Source organism: Arachis stenosperma, chromosome 2, assembly GCF_014773155.1.
Source record: "Arachis stenosperma cultivar V10309 chromosome 2, arast.V10309.gnm1.PFL2, whole genome shotgun sequence".
NCBI lineage: Eukaryota > Viridiplantae > Streptophyta > Magnoliopsida > Fabales > Fabaceae > Arachis > Arachis stenosperma.
In genome coordinates this window covers 97,735,324-97,755,778 of record NC_080378.1, presented here as the reverse complement: position 1 = coordinate 97,755,778, position 20,455 = coordinate 97,735,324, and the positions used below count along the sequence as shown (strand labels likewise).

General features: G+C 31.0%; 1 protein-coding gene across 1 annotated transcript; it reads right to left on the bottom strand.

Annotated features, from left to right (window-relative positions):
* Nucleotides 1–13,024: 13,024 nt before the first annotated feature.
* On the bottom strand, nt 13,025–17,635 carry LOC130961433 (phosphatidylinositol:ceramide inositolphosphotransferase 1-like). The gene is made up of 12 exons (XM_057887323.1): nt 16,992–17,635; nt 16,803–16,892; nt 15,891–15,977; nt 15,572–15,640; nt 14,835–14,915; nt 14,449–14,520; nt 14,296–14,356; nt 14,111–14,213; nt 13,855–13,950; nt 13,724–13,770; nt 13,502–13,626; nt 13,025–13,399 (listed from the first exon to the last, which is right to left on the bottom strand). The coding sequence occupies exons 1-12, from the start codon at nt 17,022–17,024 to the stop codon at nt 13,316–13,318; spliced, it is 948 nt and encodes a 315-aa protein (XP_057743306.1). The 5' UTR covers nt 17,025–17,635; the 3' UTR covers nt 13,025–13,315.
* Between the last annotated feature and the right edge of the window lie 2,820 nt (nt 17,636–20,455).

Sequence of the window (20,455 nt, the reverse complement as noted above, 5' to 3'; positions counted from 1 at the left end):
AATTGAATACTATGTATAGTAAAAAATTGATATTATTGAAGGATAAAATTAAAAATTATTTTTATATATTATTTTTGTCCCCAACGTTTTTGTCCTATTTAAGTCCCTAACGTTTCAAAATTGTCTAAATTTTGTCCCACCGCCAATTCTATTAACGGATCCCTAACGGCAAGACAACATTGAGTTAATTTTGAAACGTTAGGGACTTAAATAGAACGGTTGAAATGTTAGGGACAACTTTGAGACTTACCCCAAACGTTGGAGACAAAAATGATACTTTACTCATTTTTGTTTTATACATAAATTAGTCCTCCTAGTAATGTGAACATGGTTCTTGTAGTAGTTGTTTATAGTAGTTAATTAGTTAGGAATTAGAACCTTATTTTTTTAATATAACTGCTAGTTAGAAGTAATAAGCTATTAGCTGGTTAGATTTTGAGAACTTGAAATGGTTTCTAGAAAGGTTAGTTAGGGTTGTAGAGTATGTTAGATTTTTTAAGTTATTAAATTTATATTCAGCGAGATTTAGTTTAGGATTCTGGTGCAAAATAACCTAACTGTTGCAAGCATGATGCTGATTAAGTATTGCGATAATTTTTTAAGTAATTAAATTTATAAAATATGCTGAGTGATTGAGTAGTCACGCAGTTAAGTCCATTTAGTTTTAGCATTTCTATTTTGTTTGAACGTGTGAGATTATATGTTTTGGGAGAGTTTTTTTTGGAATTGGGTCATGAATTATTTAGTGTTTTGTATTGGATCCTATGAACAATTTGTCGGGTGTTATTGTAAATGATATTTTAAAAATTTGGGCATGCAATGTTTAGTGATTTTAGAATTTTATAGATCGAACACTGTTTTGTTATGGTTGTAATAAAAAATTTTCTATCGTTGTCCAGCCCATCGATGTATCACCAGCATGAGAAGGCAACACGGTATGCCGTTGACAGGATCGTTCAGTACTTGCAGATGGCCGGTTTATACCATCTTGCAAGACTGAACAAGACTTGGTTTTGATTGAACGAGCCATTGGTGAGCGCATTCGTGTAGAGATGGCGTCCAGAGACGCATACTTTTCACATGCAATTCATTGAGTGCACGATCACGCTGCAGGATGTAGCGTACCAACTAGGACTCCTAATCGACAGTCAATATGTCAGGGGATGCTTCACGGGCTTTGAGCGACATATCGAGGGTGGCCGCCCAGCGTGGGCATGGTTTGAGGAGCTGCTGGGTGTTTTGCGTCCTGCGAACTGAATCGACAAGTTCACGGTGAAGTGCAGTTGGATTTAGAAGACATTTAGTGAGATTCCATAGAGGACAGATGATGAGACGGTTAGGAGGTATGCCTGGACGTATATCATGATACTCTTATCAACGCAGCTGTTCGGGGATAAGTCTAGTACATGGCTCCACATTCGTTGGCTACACTACGTCGCCAAGCTAGAGGGCATGGAGTCGTCCTTACTATGTCATCATCACTATCATCAGCTATCATAGTGGGCTCCACATCATCAACATCATCATCATGCAATGTATCCTCAACCCCATCTGGTACTCCACCCTCTTCGAAAACTGGGACCATAATAGGAGTACCGGGCATGGCCATGGCAACCTCCCCCAAGGATCCAGTTTCGCCAATTCCTACATCACCACTGCGGTTCAAATTAGCTGCAAAGGATAGAGATGCAACTAAAACTGTCTCAGGTACAATCACTGGCACAATTGACGAGGCACCAACAGACATGGAACTAGAGCAGGCTGGATGTCCTGAAGATTGAAGATTTTGGTTCGAACCTCTAAAACTACATACCACATCCACAAGTTTCGCCAACAACTCTGAGGTCCTCACCTCGAAACTGCCGACGACAATAAAACAGAACTTGCAAATCTTTGTGTCTGCTTATGACAAATGAATCGTACTTCACATCATTGCGCAACACGAAAATCGGGATTCTATAAAATAACTTATCCACCCGTTTCCCACCATGCAGCCCAGTCTCTAGAGTATAATATTCTGAAACTCAGTGAAACTCGTCGAAAGTTTGAGAAAAACACTTAGCGGGTCCTTATCAGTAAATTTAATTCCTGATCGCGTTTTCTTCATAATCAACCCTCTATAGTGTACCAGAACTAAAAAAATCTCATCACTAGCCATTGTGATTTTCACTATGGTGAAAATTTTACGTTCATCTTCTATTTATATACGTTAGGCATATACTAAATCAAATTAACTCAATTTTATATGTATATGAGAATTCATAGTAAATCGAAGCTAATGAAGTCGATTTACCATTAGCCAGAAGCATGTATAAATCAAATTCAATAAGAAGGCTAAATCGAAACTTTTTTATTCAATTTAGTAGTGTGCATGTAAATCAATACTCATTGATTTGATTTATTAGTGTTTGCTCTAATTTGAATTTACTGAATTTGAATTCGATTTACGTTTGAAACCGAACTAAAATAATTCAAATTCATTAGATTCGATTTAGTACTAACAAACCTAATTCAAATGCATTAAATCCGAGTTACATAAATTTATTGATCGAGACATCCAAATAACGTTTTTACATTTAGAAGATTCAAATAATTTTAAACTTCCTTTGGTTTATAGAGATGATTTATCCGAATATTCATATATTGTCAATTACAATATTGTAATAGTATTAGCTAGATCTCATATTAACAAAGCCAATAATAACTATAATATATATATATATATATATATATATATATATATATATATAATCAATTTTATATTATAATTTGAGAGATTTAGCACGTTTCGTGAGTGAGATGAAGAGCTCTCCTCCCAATCCCATTCCCATTTATTTATGGTGGTGGATCTTAATTCTTACGGGAGATTGCGGTCTTTGTTTTTGTTCTCACAGCGAATAATCTGCAAATATTTATTTTGATAAATTTTTTTGTTTTTATCTTAATTTTAAAAAGTACAAATACACAATTTTTTTTACCTGTTTTTTTTAATTTGACAGATCAAAAATAAATTAATAATTCAAAAGATAAATTTTAAAATACTTTTACTCTAAATACAAATAAACGATCCCAATATCACATTTATCTTTTATGAGAGAATAAAAAGACAAAAATATGGTTTCAAATTAAATACTTAAATATTTAAATAAAAATATGATTATTATATTGTTATTATATATAATATAATGTTTTTGAAAAAGAGACTAAAACCACAAAAATAAAATTTCGAAATAAAATTATTTTTAAAAATACCTAAATATAAATATGGTTATAATATAATTAATAAAATTTTAAATCTGTCATTTAATTTATTCAGATTTTTAATGGCTATAATCTATGAGAAATATCGGATAATCAAAAACCAAAAATATACTTTGTCCCATTTAAAAAAGCTCCATGATATGAATGTCTAAATGTTATGCAACTTATACCCGAACAACTTTCCAAATAGAATGTGTTTTCTTTATTTAAAATATTTATGTTCCAAAATGTTAGAGTAGCCGACTAGATCATAGACCATTGACCAACTAAGATGGCAATTAAACAGTGTATGTAACATAAAGATACATAATCATGCCACCATTGGAGGCTCTTTATTGTCAGCTTTAATTATGCGACAAATACCGCTAGCTATATCTAAAGAGAAGGAGAAGCTAGTGTCATCAATGAAGGGCTACACATGAAACATGATACCCCATTTGATTGGACCTTGCTGGATTTGACAACATCGTTGAGAAACATGATACTTCACTTGATTAGACCAAGTGTTTGCCAATGCTATATTCTTTTTTTGGTAAATTTTGCTAACACAATATAGTCTTTATTTTTAGGGTTATGAAAACTACTAGATAAATCAATAAAATTAGAGGTTTAAAAGTTTAATCTAACTAAAATAAATTTAATATAATAAAATCATATATTTAAATATAAAATAATTTTTAAAAAAAATAAATTTTAATATTTTATTAATATTTTTAACCCGTAATAATATTATGAAAATATAAATCTTTTAAAACTATGTCGGTGTTGAGATTATAGATTATGACATAAAAAATTTATACCATTAAACTATTTTTACAAAAAGGTCGTAAGGAACAAAAATTTTCGTCGGCTAAAAAGATCTATCATGATCTCTGTAGATAAAAAAAAATAAATAATAAGTTATTTAGTTATTATTTTCATATGAAAGAGTTTAATATTTTACTAATAATTAATTTTAACATTCATTATCTAAAATTTGATAGAATTTAACGTGTATACTTTTATATTTGATTAGGTGTTAAGTTTGTTGTACAAATAAAAATAATTAATTGTTATGCTTCTTATTTAAAAAATGATATTTTTCTCTCTATATATAAAAATATAATTAGATATTAGTATAAAAAAAATTATATGGATAGTTATAAAATTAACTCAAATTTTTTTTTTAAATAATTGAATCTTGATTCTAACTTTTAATCATAACATTAGTATTTTTTAAATTATATGTAATAAATATTTGAAAGAAAAAAAGTGAAAATATAGATTAAAAATATAAGTGATAAAAATTTAAAACTAAATAAAAAATATGTATATAATAATATTTTTTATTTAAATTATATTATGTTGTTAATTTTATTTTTTGTAGAATAGAAAAATAGAAAAAAATAGACAATGAGAGAAAAGAGAGAGAAAGATAAAGAAGAAAAATGAGAGAGGGAGTTTGATAATTATGGAAGTTAAGAAAAAATTTTATTTTAATTATAATAAAAAAATATCTGGGGACACATTTTGATTTGTCAAATTACTAAAAATATAAATTATAAATTATATATAGAGTGGAAAGGATAGAGAGAAATAGAAAAAAAGAGAGAGGTAGATAAGAGAATGTAAGAAAGAGGTTTACTAATTTTGGAGGGAAATATTTTTTCTAAATTTTAATAAGAGAGTATCGTGTGACACATTTTAGTTATTAAATTAGTTAGTAATATATAAATATAATATATAATATAGCTATATTTTAATTTTAATTTTAATTTTAATTTAATTTAAATATAATTAGAGAATGTCATGTTGTATATTTTGATTGTTAAATTTGTAGTTAGTCATTGATAATGATATATAAGAGAGATAGAGTGAGTAAAGAAATAAGGGAGATAGAAAAAAGGAGAAAGAGGGGGGAGGGAAGAACTCTTTAATTTTGAAGAGAAAGATTTGATTTCAATTACAACGAAGGAGTGACATGTGGCATATTTTTATTGTAAAATTAGTAATATATAATAGATAATAAATTATTTTAAACTGATAATTACTAAAAAATTAAATCAATTGACTGATTTTTATATTTTTTTTATTAGTTTGTTCACAATTGATTTTCGCTATAAATCAAATTAGTTTGATAGTCAATTTTCAATTTTTTTATTAAAAAAAAGTTCAACACAATAAGGTGGAGCAATAAACAGACAAAGACATAGATGCTACAGAAAAAAAAAAGAACATAATAACATCAGCTCCCAACAACTCATTGTCATATTCGGTATTGCCTGACAACCAAGTGAGTCGACACCATATCACTCCTTGTAGCTCAAAAAGGATTTGTTAATAAGTTCTTCAACACCTAACTCTTTATTCTTAAGGAACCTCTCATTTCTTTCTTGCCAAAAATTTCAAGTTACCACAAAAAACCCCAACAACAATTTTTAAAATTTTTCATAGACGCAGGTAAACTGTTCGAACCTTTTATTTTCTCCACTTGTCCTATTTCATTGAAGTCTATAGTAAAACAACATGAAACTTGATACAACCCAATAATATAACTCAATTACACTCACATTATCAACTACTCTCCCCGCACATACACATCATATACCAAGCAAAATATACACTTAAAAAGGCTTCAGCAACACTCCATCAATACACAACCATCTCTCGTCTTTGTAGCAAATACTGATTTTGAAGACCATCTAATCCTACATTAACAGTAAACCCTGAAAAACACCTATAAATTATATATACTCCCATCCCACCATAGCATTTTTCCCAATACGTGGTATATCTATTTTTGACACCACTTCCTTCTTTAGTTTCAATCAAACCTAGCATGAGTAAATGCCCAAAATGGTCCCTGAATTTCAATTTTCTATTCAATTTAATCCTTGACTTTTTAAAATGACCAATTAAATCCCTGAAATTCAAAAAAATGCATCTCTGTTAGTCCCTTGCAGAAGTGCCGTCTAAAGATTGATGATGTGGCATTCCAGTTGTATGCTGATATGTACCAAACTTGAATTTGATTCAAATTGGTACCTGAAATTGCTTAATAATATCCAAATTAGTCCATTTTCAATTATAAAACCCTAATCCCTAAATTATTGTCTTCTCTTCTTTGATCTGTCTGCTGTCTTCTTCTATTTTTCGTCCTCTCCACTATCTTCCAATTCAAATTCATCCTGAACTACAACATCAGTACACTTACCTAAAAACTATTTTAATTGTAAGTTAATGTGGTTGGATTAATTTTAAGTTCAACACAGATTTAAATTATATGTATCCTTGCAAGTTTGTCCATTAAGCTAAAATATATTTTCCACTTTTAAGAAGGTAACCATTGTCATCATCTTCAAGGTCTTAACATCACTTTCTAAGTTTGTCATATTCCAATTAAACTCATGCAAAAATTTTTGTGAAATGGGTGTTGCGCAAACTGGTTCTCCACCTCCATCAACCCAACAGAAAAAATTACAATGGATTCCATACTGCAAAGTAAAAAATGCAGGTGAATCCAAACTCAAAGTGAAACTATCTTAACATTTTCTTTAGAGGCATAACCTTACCTCATAATTTGGACAACCATAAAATAGTCTACCAGGATTTTCTGTCGTCGTTGAGTACTTCGTCACCATCCGAAGTCTGCAATTACAGAAAATAGAGTTCTTACCTCCCCTGTTGCACATTGTTTTGTTGCCATAAGGTCTCCTTACAGAGTTGTTCCTACTTGAGCTACTTTGCCTTCTCTCGCCACCACCCATCATCACTCATGCAGACGAGAAAACAAGATGAACTGGAAGATAGTAGAGAGGTCGAAGAAGAGAAGAAGACAGCAGGAGATCGAAAAAGAGAAGACAATAATTTGGGGATTAGGGTTTTATAATTGAAAATGGACTAATTTGGATATTATTAAGCAATTTCAGGTACCAATTGATTCAAATTCAAGTTTGGTACACATCAGCATACAGCTGAAATGCCACATCATCAACGTTTAGACGACACTTCTGCAAGGGACTAACGGAGATGCACTTTTTCGAATTTTAGGGATTTAATTGGTCATTTTAAAAAGTCGAGGACTATATTGAATAGCGATTTGAAATTCAAGGACCATTTTGGACATTTACTCAACCAAACATATTTAATTTAAATATTTCTATAGTTCTTTCATTATAATCAATTTTTCATCACCTCCTAATCTCCTAATATACTAACAATTGACAATCATTTAAAATTATTTTTACACATCTTATTGCGATTCTTAGGTTTGCATCTCCTCGCTTTTTCTTTTTGTTTGGCCATCTTACGTTTTTGCACAATTTCTTCATTCTGAGCTTATAAGATTGCCATAATATCGTCATCTTCGTCGTACAAAACTGCACCAGACTCTACTGCCAAATTCCACATTTTTTTATTTTCATGTATCTTATCTTCCTCGTCCACACTCCGATCATCAATCCCTCGCATGTTCTCTGCTTCAATACCGGAGCCTACATCCTCTAAATCACTTATGGTAAATACCAATTTGCTCATCATGCTCTGACACTTTCAACGGGCCAACCACATCTTTTTTTCCTTTAACCCCCACTACTTCACTATTGTTCCTATCACGTTGGACATATTGAAGTACCTTTACTCCATAGTTTCCTTTCCCTTCAAGCATGATTTTTGGCATTTTCTCTACCACACAGTTTGCATTCTCCACCACGGTGTCCACAATCATAGCCTCTCTACCACCAATCAAACTATGGCCATCATCACCGCAAGGAGCACCGCAAGTGACTTGGGGATCCTCATTCGCCACCTAAGCCCATTCGACCTCGATACTCTCACTGTCTCCGTCAAAGCCGTTGTCGTCGTCTTCACATGGGGCACGTCGTCGTCCCTTTAACGATGGAAGCTCTTCTCCGTTTCCTTCTCCAAGAGGCACGTTTATTCCTTGTGAAGAAGGACCCCGACCCGGAAGGCTTTCTGTCACCACATTGCAATGTGCTCTACCCGCCCATGCTTGTAGAATTGGCTCAGCTACATATTTTTTTATCCGTGGCCCATATGAGCCTTGGCCCAACAATCCCTTTTCATTAGCCTTGTTATTTCCTAGCACATTAGTTTTAATAGGGCCCACTTAGTAACTCTTCAAGCTCACATCCCCTATGATTAAAATCATCAGTAACCGTCCTCTCTGATTCAACATCATTACTACAACCACTTCACTCAAAATCAGCCTTGCCATTAAACCCCTTGAATTCATTATTAGTTGTTACCATTTTGATTGCTCAAAATTCCAATCATTCTAAAATATGTAAGAACTTACCATTCTACCCTTTTCTTCAACAACCAACCCTCCCTTTGTCAACATCAGTTCAGCCGCCAGGTTCTAAGCCAATTCTGACGTCTTCATGCACCTTTCTTCTGGCACAATAACCTTAACTGCATCATGTGATTGTGCTTCATACGACAAACTCTATGTCCCATATATCTCCCACCCAACCTCTGTCACAAAGACATCAAAGCCACTAGTACCAATAGTGATATGTATGCATTCGTTAATAACATCTAAAACACAGGTATCAATAAGAATACGTCCCACACTGAACGATAAGCATGATTCCGTCAATTCATCACATCTGACAACTTATCCCCATTGCCCTCCTATAGTTTTAAACGTATCTACTGACCAAGTATGCACCGAAATTCCATAACACTCTAACCAAGTTCTTCTAGTTTTACTTTGTTCCATCTCTTCCCATTTCTATACACTATGAAAGAATTGTAGGAGACTATTCATTTTGAAAATAAAGACATATTCTGCATTTATGACCGTATCAAAAGTCAATAATGCTTTGTATGCCCCTAGTTCTCGCACTTGAACAATCTATGGCAGGTTCTTGGTAACTACTATCTGTAACCATTTAAAATCGATAGGCTTTGTCGTACCTCTAACTAGACTCCTCTGCAGCCAAGTCATATTCTCTTTTGCTACTTACATTTCTACCGTCTTTGTCCAACTATTCCCATGTAGATCCTTAACTATCGTATTCATCTTCAAAGCTTTAACATTTTTAAAAGTAGCCACGGTTTCACCACATGGAGGTTGTCTTTTCATTACTTCCTTCCTGGCACTTACTTTTTCATGCCATCTTTGATCTTTATCCCATGTTATTCTTTTGTACTTAGCCTCACCTACCGATATTAGCTTACCTCTCAGGATCATCTGGTTCATCTCCGAGATAGCTTTCAAGGTCCCCCTTCCGTCATGTATCGTACAAAAGCAAATGGATAAACGTTGCCACTTTTTTACTTCCGGGCAAGATATATGTTATTGATTCTTCCCATCTATCTTAACAGGCAAAAAAGTTCCCTCTTCGATATATAATTAGGTAAATTGCCTACAAAAATAGAAAAAATTTGTCTTCCAACTAATGATACTCTTCTTGATTCCAAATTTTATAATTCCTAACCGGTTGACGTAATTCCTTAGTTCTACCCCACCATGTGTTTATCCCCTTCACTCTCTCTCTATCCCTCATGACATCAAAAGCTATAGAAGTCCTCATGCAATTCCTTTGATAATATTCATTCGAACTTTTCAACTTAGATGCTTTCGTTTTTCCACATCTTCATTATTTTTGATTAATTTAATTGAACTGACCAATTTGATATAATTTTTAGAACCATACTTATTCTTTTTGTAAAAAATATGTTAAGATCTTTCAAACTTTAAGGTATGTGTGGCATATGATATCCATGTATTTTATAAAAATATATCACTTTCACTCAATTGAGGCATGAGAAATAATTAAAAAAAATCTTGTCTATAATAGTATTAATCTCATGCAATGTTTGATAAGATTCATCTTAGTTCTCTTTTATTTTTTAAAAAAATACATCGGTCTTCCTTAAAATTTAAAGATAATTCATATATGAATGCTCAAATTTGATGCTAAAATTTTTTTTTTATATTTTTTTAAATAAAAATTCCCAACTTTAAGTTTTCAACAAAAAGAAAAAAACAAAAGAAATACAAAAATGGGAGTCTAAATATGGTGTAGAAGGCTATATGCAAATAGGACTTTCCAAATTTAAATATGACCTCAAGCATTCTTATATTTTAAAAAAATGATAAATCACTAGTTCTTTTGGGTTGTATTTGTTTGTAGGCATGATACACTTAAAGAGAAATATAGAAATATAAAATCATATTTAACAAATGAGACATGGACAGAAATATTATGTCTAAAGACACTAAATTAGTGTATTTTGTATTCATCTTGATAGGAAAGACACAAATTCAAGAATGACACAAAGATACTAACAAGAGATACAACTTTTTTTTTCATTATTTTTATTAATTTTTTATAATTATATTTTTTATTATTATATTTTTCTTCCTAAATTTTTTTAATAAAAAAATGAGACTAAATTGAATTTTTATAATTTTGCTAGTTTATTACCAAACAAAATATAAGGATATTATTTTTTGTGTTTCTGTCTTTTGTGTCTTGTTTTTAGTATCTTGTCTTGTCTTATTCTAAAAACTAAACGCGGCCTTGTAGTTGACATTTCAAGTGAGTATACTCCGTAAGAAAAGTAATGCAACCCGTATCTGCAGATATATGCTTTCCCCTTATTCGGTTACCTGTCCCGATACGAGGCGAGTTTTGGTTAGAAGGAGGGTGGAGTTGGAGTATGGATGTTTCTGTCCTGGAATAGTATTTTATATATATAAAAGTTATATAAAAAAATAATTTAAAAGTTATAAGGGAAAGACAGATATCTTCAAGATCAGGTTATGGTACAAAATTTTTTACTACTCGTGAATATTAACAGGTGAATTTTACAAAAAATATAGTAAGATAGAACTGTAAAAATTAGTCTTATCAACTTATGTTGCCATCCTGAATTGCATATACGATGTCTCAAGTTGCAGAGACACCATCTTAAAAATCGAACTAAAGACATAACACTTAAGGTTCTTTTTTCTGAAAAAAAATTATTTCCATTGCTCCCTGCATGCATGTGCCACACATAATTGAACACATAATAATTTAAACATATAATTTCATCTCATTTTTTTCTATGAGTTTTCAAGAATACGTATTTTAAAAAAATTAATGTGAAAATACAAAAATGTAATGACATTTTTAAATACAGCTTGTGTCTGTATACTCTTCAGACGAAGACGATGATAATGTTATTGCTATTATCGCCGACAATATTGAAAAAAGTCATATTTATTGTCTGTCCAATATTCAACTCCCAACTTTTCTTCTCACCTTAATTAAACTAAGTTTTTTCAGGATTAAGAGTTATAGCATATGTTCTTAGTACATTCTTTTATAAGTTTGCTGACGAATTCGACAAACCTTGGTTAATATACTGAGTTTGCTAAAAGGCAGGGCAAACTTGCCTCCTCCAAAAAAAAGATTTCGAGATATAATTCTAGAATAATTTTTTGTGAAAATAATTTTTTTTATTTTGTTCTAAAAAAATTCCAACACTTAAACAACCCAAGTACATGCTACTAATTGTGCAAGTTGAGTTACCATGTGATTCCCTTTTATTCTTTTATTTTTATTCTTTTTTTATTTTTTATTTTTTTAGATTTTTCATTGTATCTCCTAATTTAATTCGTTGCAGATGAAATATTTATTTATAAGTTTATTATTGACCAATAAATTATTCGCTCCCATCACTTATTTAATCAGACTAATAAATTAATTATTAGACCAATCTAACTTAATTATTTTCTTGTTTTTATTTTTAATGTTTCGTGAGGAACCAGGGTGTAGACTTTATTCTTGGGGATCTAAAATGCGTATAGCAACGCATAAAAGGGCCACAAAACGCGTGGAGATTTGTAGTGTGGGGGCAGGGGGCCCATGTGAGAATGAGGATAATATAGGCATAATGCATGTGATGTTCTGCCTCACCAATGACTTATGACTAAGTAAATTAGTATAATAAACGGCAAACCTATTTCAATAGGAGAGGGTACTTGAACATCCATATTGGGATTGTAATCCACGGACAACGAATGGGACAACCCACACAAAAAACTACTGCAATTCGTAATTTCTAATTTTTCTTAATAAAAAAAGAAAAACACATGCAAGGCCAAGCACATGCGCACTCTCCCATAACACATGTAGCCAAATTTTCAAGTAATAATACAATAATAAAGTCATCATGCTCTCTTTTGTTTTTGTTAACCACCAACCTAATCATATTAGGGCTCAGTGAAATCTTTTCCCCTTTTTCACATGCACAATCAAAAGGGTTATATTTGCCTTTAACTAGTCACGATTGGTCTATGGATTGAAATTACTCGTTTACATTATAGGCCTTTATAGTTGGTATATAATCTTTTTTATTTGAATAAAATATATTTTTTATCTTTAATATTTATAATTTTTTTAAAAATATTTCTAATGTTTAAAGCATATTTAATTCTGTCTCCAACAAAATTATCTCTAAATGTTAATTTCATCTGCAATGTTGAAGACAAAATTAAAAATGTTTAAAGATGATTTTGAAATAAATCAAAAACATTAAAAACAAAATTAAATAAATATAAAATATTAGAGACAAAATTGAATAAAATTAAACGTTAAAAATATTTTTAAAAAAAATTACAAAACTTAAAAAAAATATATGCTTTACCTTTTTTTTTTATTATTAGGACACCACGTGAATTCAAGGGATTAAGATTCAAATAAAATAAAATAGACTAGGGAAGAAAAATATATGCACATGGTATCAATGATGGTGGTGAGAAGGATTGGAAATAAATTTTTTTTTCCCTATGGCACATGCTGATGCTATAGATAATTTAACCATGACAACCAGATCAGGGGTGCAGAATGTTGAAAAGCAGAACCCCATATTCAAATATTTTTGACTTAATACAAATCGGATTATACTGATTTGAATTAAGAGGTGAATGTTTCAGTTCAGGCAACTAAATCTTCAAATTGAAGGATTGTTGTAGTAGTAGCTTTCCAACAGCAATTCTTGCAGTGGACCCTATTTCAATTTGTACACAGTAGTGGCCCCTCTATATTTAATCTATCTATGCACCATTCATTGCAGAGTCAGGATGGTGTATTGTGTTGACATCTTCCATGATCTTGCCATTTACTTGAGTTCTTTGCCTCTGAACAAGTGCAAAATAAACATGTTATTGTTATGTCAAGATCAATGAAAATGACATTACACACCAGAGGAACAAGAGAAAGGACACAGATTTTCATCATACCCTATCTGCAGGATCTCCAGAATTCCCATTCAAAAGCTTGTGATTCTCCTCTTTGGTCCTGCCATCTTTGTCTTTCGTGCTCAATGGTAGTAAGGTTGCAGCCACGATAGACCGGTCTGGCAATTCTGCGGAAAAACTAAGTCAGTACAACGGCAAAAGGCGGGTTGAGTGGACGAAAGCAGTGTGTATTATTGTAATTGTACAAACTACAAATGTGCTAACCTGCCAGTTTCTTGTCAACGAAAAATACCACCAAATTAACAGTGTACCTGCAGTCAGAGACCATAAAGATTAAATTGAAGGTGACGTATAACATGGTTTTCCAATCACAAAAGCAGAAAATGCTTCCCTACCATGCAACGACTACGTCAACTGTGTAATGTTTGCGAGATGCTACTATCAAAAGACTCTGAACAATAGCAAGTAACCATGCTACCTGCTTTATGGACCTAGTGTTTCATCAATAACCACAAGAAATAAAAACGGTAAGCATGACAAGAATATGTCACAGTTATGGCATTTTATGAAATCAACAAGGCATCCAAGGAAAAGTTACTGCAATGAAATCTAGACAAATTTAGTTCTTCAGAAAAGACAGCCATTTTTTACCTTCGAATGCCATATTTCTGATACGTACGAACGAATACAAGAGTGAAGATCATGTGTGATGAAAATATCAAATCCCCACATCCATATAACACACCACGCGGAACTGCACGTTAAATTCAATTTAGTACAAAACTATAAAGAAGCCAACAAAGCTCAACAACTCCAATACAATCACTCATACTAACAATTAATCAAGAGGACTTCAAGAACACTATCTGGACGAGGCAATGTGGCAAGTTTCGAACCCTGCATGATACATTGTGCAAATTATTAGCATGCATGAAGACTACCTCAGATATATGAAATTTTTACATGGACATATTCTTAAACAATTATACCTCACGGCAATGGTAGTTTGGACCAGGAAGCTGCGTAGAATAAAATGTGACTATGCGAAGAAGTTGAGAAGCCTGCATTAAACAAATAAACATGAGCAGAATGTAAGCGGGAAACTGGCATGCTCATCTACTCTAGACTCGCTCTAAACATTTAAATGGCAGCAAATATACTCTGGCTGACCATATATGAGGGGAAAGGAAGCAAGGCTACTTAATAACATGAGTTAATAATCAACATCAAACATGTTGATTAGACCTAGCATTATGTGTTGTCAACTAACTCTTGTCCAATGATCTATCACCCCCTAAGAACCCATCTATTCTATAAGGATACTAAAAAGATTAACAATAATTTTACTAGCATGACAAGAAGGGTCGATACTTACAACTAAGAATGCTAGAACTCTGCACCATATTAGGACTGTGTAGATCTTTCTGCTCTTCAATATGAAAGGATGAAATGTCCACTGCAAAAGCATATAACAAAGAATATATCATCAAAGTACTCCACATAAAAGGGCCTTATCAAAAGGTAAGAAATTAAAAAAGAACATGAGCCACTAAATTAGGAAGGATGATGTACTATATGACTAACTGAAACTTCAAGCTAAGCCAATTGCAAGAACACATAATGCTTCAGAAAATTCAAAACTCGGCCTCTAAATGAGAGGTTTAAAATTTCAACCACCATAAGAGGTTTATTTGATTTCTTGTGTTTTCATAGATATCATTCTCAATAGTTAGTACTAATAAGTATCCCAATTCCCAATTTTACTGAAAGGAAGTCCCTTAACGAGTTCCTGTTAATGTTTTCAGACATCACAAAGTCACAATGAAAAAAATATACGATAAATGGCAGCCTCACCAATAGGATGGCACAGACACTAAGCCTTATTTCATTGATTGCCACAGCAAAAACTAAAATGGGAAGCTCAATTAATGTATAGAATTCTGTCTTCATTAATGTGAAGCCAAAGTTATGTAAAACGTAATCTCTTTCAAAAGAGACACCTTCCAACCACAAAAAATTTGGGTGTTGAAAAGTTGAATACAGTCAGAAGATAATAATCATGTAGGAAAGCTGAAGCAATGAGTTTGATGTAGAGATGGTGGGAATTCTTACCAAGACAAAGGATACAAAGATAAAGGTAAACAGAGTTTCACTGATATAAGCTTTGTCTTGTCCAAGCTCCTGTTAAAGCACCAAGATTATATAAATTAGAAGTTCCTCAAATACTATGTAAATATCATGGTAATCAAACTCGAGCCTTCGCCTGAACTCGTGGAACTTACACAAGCTCAAGTAAACTTGAATAAGCTCAAGTCATAAAATCGTAAACTTCCTCAGGGACCTAACTGAGCTAACTCGAGAGTTTAATAACCTTATGTAAGATAGATATTTCGGGGTTAAAAAGAAAAGGAAGGGAATGAAAATTACGCACAGGAAGAATCATGAATCCAATATCTTGTAGAGTAGGGCCAGGCCTATGTAAATAATGAACTCCGCGGGCAGCCAAGCCATGTATGTACTGTAGGGATACAGTTTAAATTTAAACATAAAACATTGCATGAAAAATTAAATATACCAAATAAGCAAGTAAATCAAATGTACTGTGTACCATTACACCTTATGCATACATAGAAAACACACAAATATATACATCACAAAATTTGTTCATCACACAGAAAAAGTTCTTAATAAAACATTTGTCATTAACAACATGCTGCAAAGGAAATGAAATATTTTATCATCTTGGTTCCACATAAAATTGGGAGTATATTTGTAATTCAGATTCAGAAGGAATAACTAATTGGAACCAGTCAGTTGCAGCTGAGAATTAATTGATCCAAATCCAAAGGATACATCATCAAATGCCAAATTTCCAGCATTGCAAAGTTTGCCAAAAGATGCTGCAAAAAAGCTAGTGGTTCCATGAATCCCACATTAAAAGTTAAAACACCGACATTATGTTTACATATATATAAACTCAAGTTCATAATAATACTCTATATGTGGTAACATATCCGTACCATTCAAATCACAACTTTAATTCAACAATACTATATGATATTGTGAAAAACAAATTTACACACAAGTCGTCAAATATAGTATTAACCAAGAACTCAACTTCTATATTCACTCTATACATCAAGCTATTCAAAGTTTCAAACTCTTGGATACGTGACACAAAATCGTTGATAAAAAAAAAAAGTTTTAGACAGTTAACAACATCAGCAAGAAGAAGACAAAGAATTTGTACTAGAGCTCAAGTATAGTTCAAAAAAAAAAACTTCAATACAAATTTAAAGAAAAAAAAAAGAAAAAGAAAAAAAAAGAGAAAGAAGAATCGAACCTGACAAACAAGACCAGCGAGTAGGTACTTCCAATTCTCGAGAAGAAGGTTGATTTCTGTAATCGTTTCTGCACAAATTCTCTTCCATAGCTACACTCAAAAACCCAAAGTAATCAAGCATTGACCAGCAAAAAATACAGATAGAGAGAGGTTTTTTTAAAAAAAGAGAGAGAGAGAAAAGAAACTAACCTTTGAAGCCTCGCGACCAATGTAAAACGACATGTTCTTGCTGCAGTTTGTGGTGTAGTTTTAGTCTTAAGAGTGAAACGACAACTTCCATATTACCTCATAACCACACTCTTAAAGCAAACAGCATGGCTCTTATTATACACGCGCACACACAGAATCAATCCTCTCTCACTTTCCTCCGACCACGCAAAACCGACACTGTGGTGGACGAAACGACGAACCCAAAGCAGGTGAAGAATAAAGAGAATACAAAACGGCAGTGCGTTTTTGCGTTTTGGAAAGGGGAATCGGAATCGGGAAGATCTGAGTTGTTTCGAGATCGAAAGAGGAGAAAGGGTGAAACGATCGCAGAATAATAATAATTATAATAAAAAAAAAATAATAAGGGTGTGTTTGGTTGGCAGAATAATAATGATATGGAAAGAAAGAGAGAAAAGGAAAAATTGAAAAGAGGGGTTAGGTTCTTGAATGAGGGAAGATGAAGGAGTCAATAAAACTGAAAAGGGGTTTTGGAAATTTCTTCTTCTCTAATGCTGTGTGTGAGTGTGGGGGATGGGTTTGGTTTGGTCTTCTCTTTCTTTTTTAAATTTTTTCTGTGTTTTATTTTTTTATTTTTTTTTTTCTTTTCTGACTGCTATGCTATGCACGCGAGATGAACACGGCGAGACAGTTGAGAAGAGAGTATAAAATTATAAACAAGTGCGTCATCGGCTCATCGCCCTCTTCTTTTTCAAAACTCAAAAGTAATTATTTAATTTAAAATAAATAAATAAATAAATATTCCCAGTTTTACATTTCGCCTTGTTTCATTGTTTTAAGAGGAATCTCCTAGTTTCTTCCTTTACCATAAATATCGGGACAAAATGGTAACTGACTACTCGATATTTAAAAATGTTTTTATCAGAAAAAAAAATTGAATAAATTCTATATTCACTATAAGTAAATGAGAAAGTATCTCTCTTGAAAAGTTTGACATAGGAAAGTGAAAAATGAGTTCAATTTGTATATATTCACTAACATTAAAATCTAAAAAGAAAACATAAATTTTAAAATGATATTTAAATTTTGTATTATTTTTATTTTATTTTTTAATTTTTTAAAAATTTATTTATAGTTCTTAATTTTCGGATAAACTTTTTAATACTAGTTTTATCTTTAAATCAATAATTAGGAGTAGCAATATAGAATTTGTTTTATTTTATTTTATTCATCCCAAAATAGTATAGTCTTTACATTAAAAAATCAAAATTTAAAAAATTTAAAAAAAATGAATTTGAACTCTATTTGAGTATAAACACTCACAGCATAACTAAAAAACAATTAAAAATTAAAAAATTTTATTGAAATCTTTAAAATTAAAAATGTAAAATTAATTTTAATATATATTTAATTACATAATATCATGTTAAAAATAAAATAGCTAAATAACTAAATAATTTTTTAATCAAATTTAGTTAAGTTACTGTGTGTACTTTTTTAAGTTATTTTTTTTTGTTAGCATGATGATCACTGTTATCACGGATTTGGATCATCTAAAGTTTGAATTTTACCTTACAGAGTAAAGTGTAATCTTCTACCCTTGAATGATTTCTCTTTCATATTTATTCTTGGTCCCACCTATAAAATAAATGGTGAGAGATCACACTTTACTCTCTAAAGTAAAATTCAAATTTTTGAGAATCTAAATCCCTGTTATCACTACTTTCTCTTTGAATTTCTTTTTTTTTTATTTAATTTTTTTCTTCTCTTCTTTCATTAGCATCAATGCATCATCATTACTATCATCTTTTTTTTATTTTCTTTTTAGTTAAATATTATACAATTAGTTTAATAATAACAAAATATTACACAATTAATTTAATAATAACAAAAACAAATTTCATGAATGATATATAAATTTTTAGTGAAAAAAATTTCATGAATGATATATAAATTTTTAGTGAATAACACAAAAAAATTTTAAAGAATTACAAATCCAAAATGGATTCTCTTAGCCAACAAAATATATTTAAATGTGTTTTAAATTCAAAAGACATATCAAATTACTACAAATGACACATGAATGGTTAAAATTTTTATATACTAGTTCAATACCACACAATCAATTTAGTGATAATAAAAATACATTATTTAATTAAAAATAATACAGAATTTTTTGGTAAATGACATAATAAATCTTTAAAGAATCACAAGTTTAAATTATAAACTCACTCGTCTAACAAAATATATTTAAATGTGTTTTAGAACTAAAAAATATATCAATCTGTTGCAAGTGACACAGGTACCTATACCTCTTATACATGAGCTCAATACTACTCAACTAGTTCAATAATAAGAAAAGTACATCATTTAGTTTAAAATAACACGGTTAAAAAATTTATGTGTCACAATTAAGAAATTTCTTTGTAAAAATTAATAAACTTTCTATGTCATGGTTAAAAGTTTTAGGTGCTATTTTTCTAATAAATTTTGTATAATTCAAAATCCTCCTCCTCTTCATCATCATCGTCATCATCATCCTTCTACTCTTCCTCTTCTTCTTCTTTCACATTCTCATAATTCTTGTTTCACTCTTTTAGCAAGAATTTGTGTTAGAATTAAGAAATTTTGGTGTCAAAATTAAAAAAAATTGTGTAAATTTTACACAATTCAAAATTTTCCTCTTCATCATCATCATCATTATCATCTTTTTCTTTTTTTTTAATTTTTTCTTTTTATTTTACTTTCTTCTTGTTTCGTCATCTTAACAAGAGTAAAAAAAAAAAGAAACAACTCAAACAAAGAAAAAGAAAACAAAATAAAAAATGTTATAATATCTTACTTTTCCAACAAATCTTCCGACATTTATATATAAACGATGATTTATCAAAATACGCAAAAAAAAAAACATTTTAAATTGTCGATTTATTTATTGTCAGAGATGACTTAGAGCCAATAGTTCATTATTTAATAGATTCTTTCGTTCTAATATTCTATCCCAAAGTTATCAAAATTGATTAAATATATTCTTATCTAATAGAATACTATTAAATCAAATGACAAAGACATTGTTGAGAAAAAGATAATTTTTTCCGGATAAAATAGTTATTGATATCTGGTCCAGCAATTTTTAAATCGTAAACTAAAACTGGTGAAATCAAATGAAATTACTTAATTGCTACTACACGTAACTGCAAATGCTAGTTTCGGTCATTGTTGTCGGGATAATGGATTATTTCTTCATACGTGCGATAGATGCACATAGTTATCAATAAAAAAAAGAATTATAGTATGCACTTTTGTGTACTAGCTAAAGCGTTACGTTTGTTTAGCGAAAATCATATTTGCGCTAGTACCATAATATGTAAATTAAGCTCTAATTCGATTATTGCCTAATAATTGATGTACTTCACAAGCCATGTTAATTTTTGAGTGAATACCCAACTCGATCTTTGATAATTTTTTCGAAGGACTACGAGGTCTTC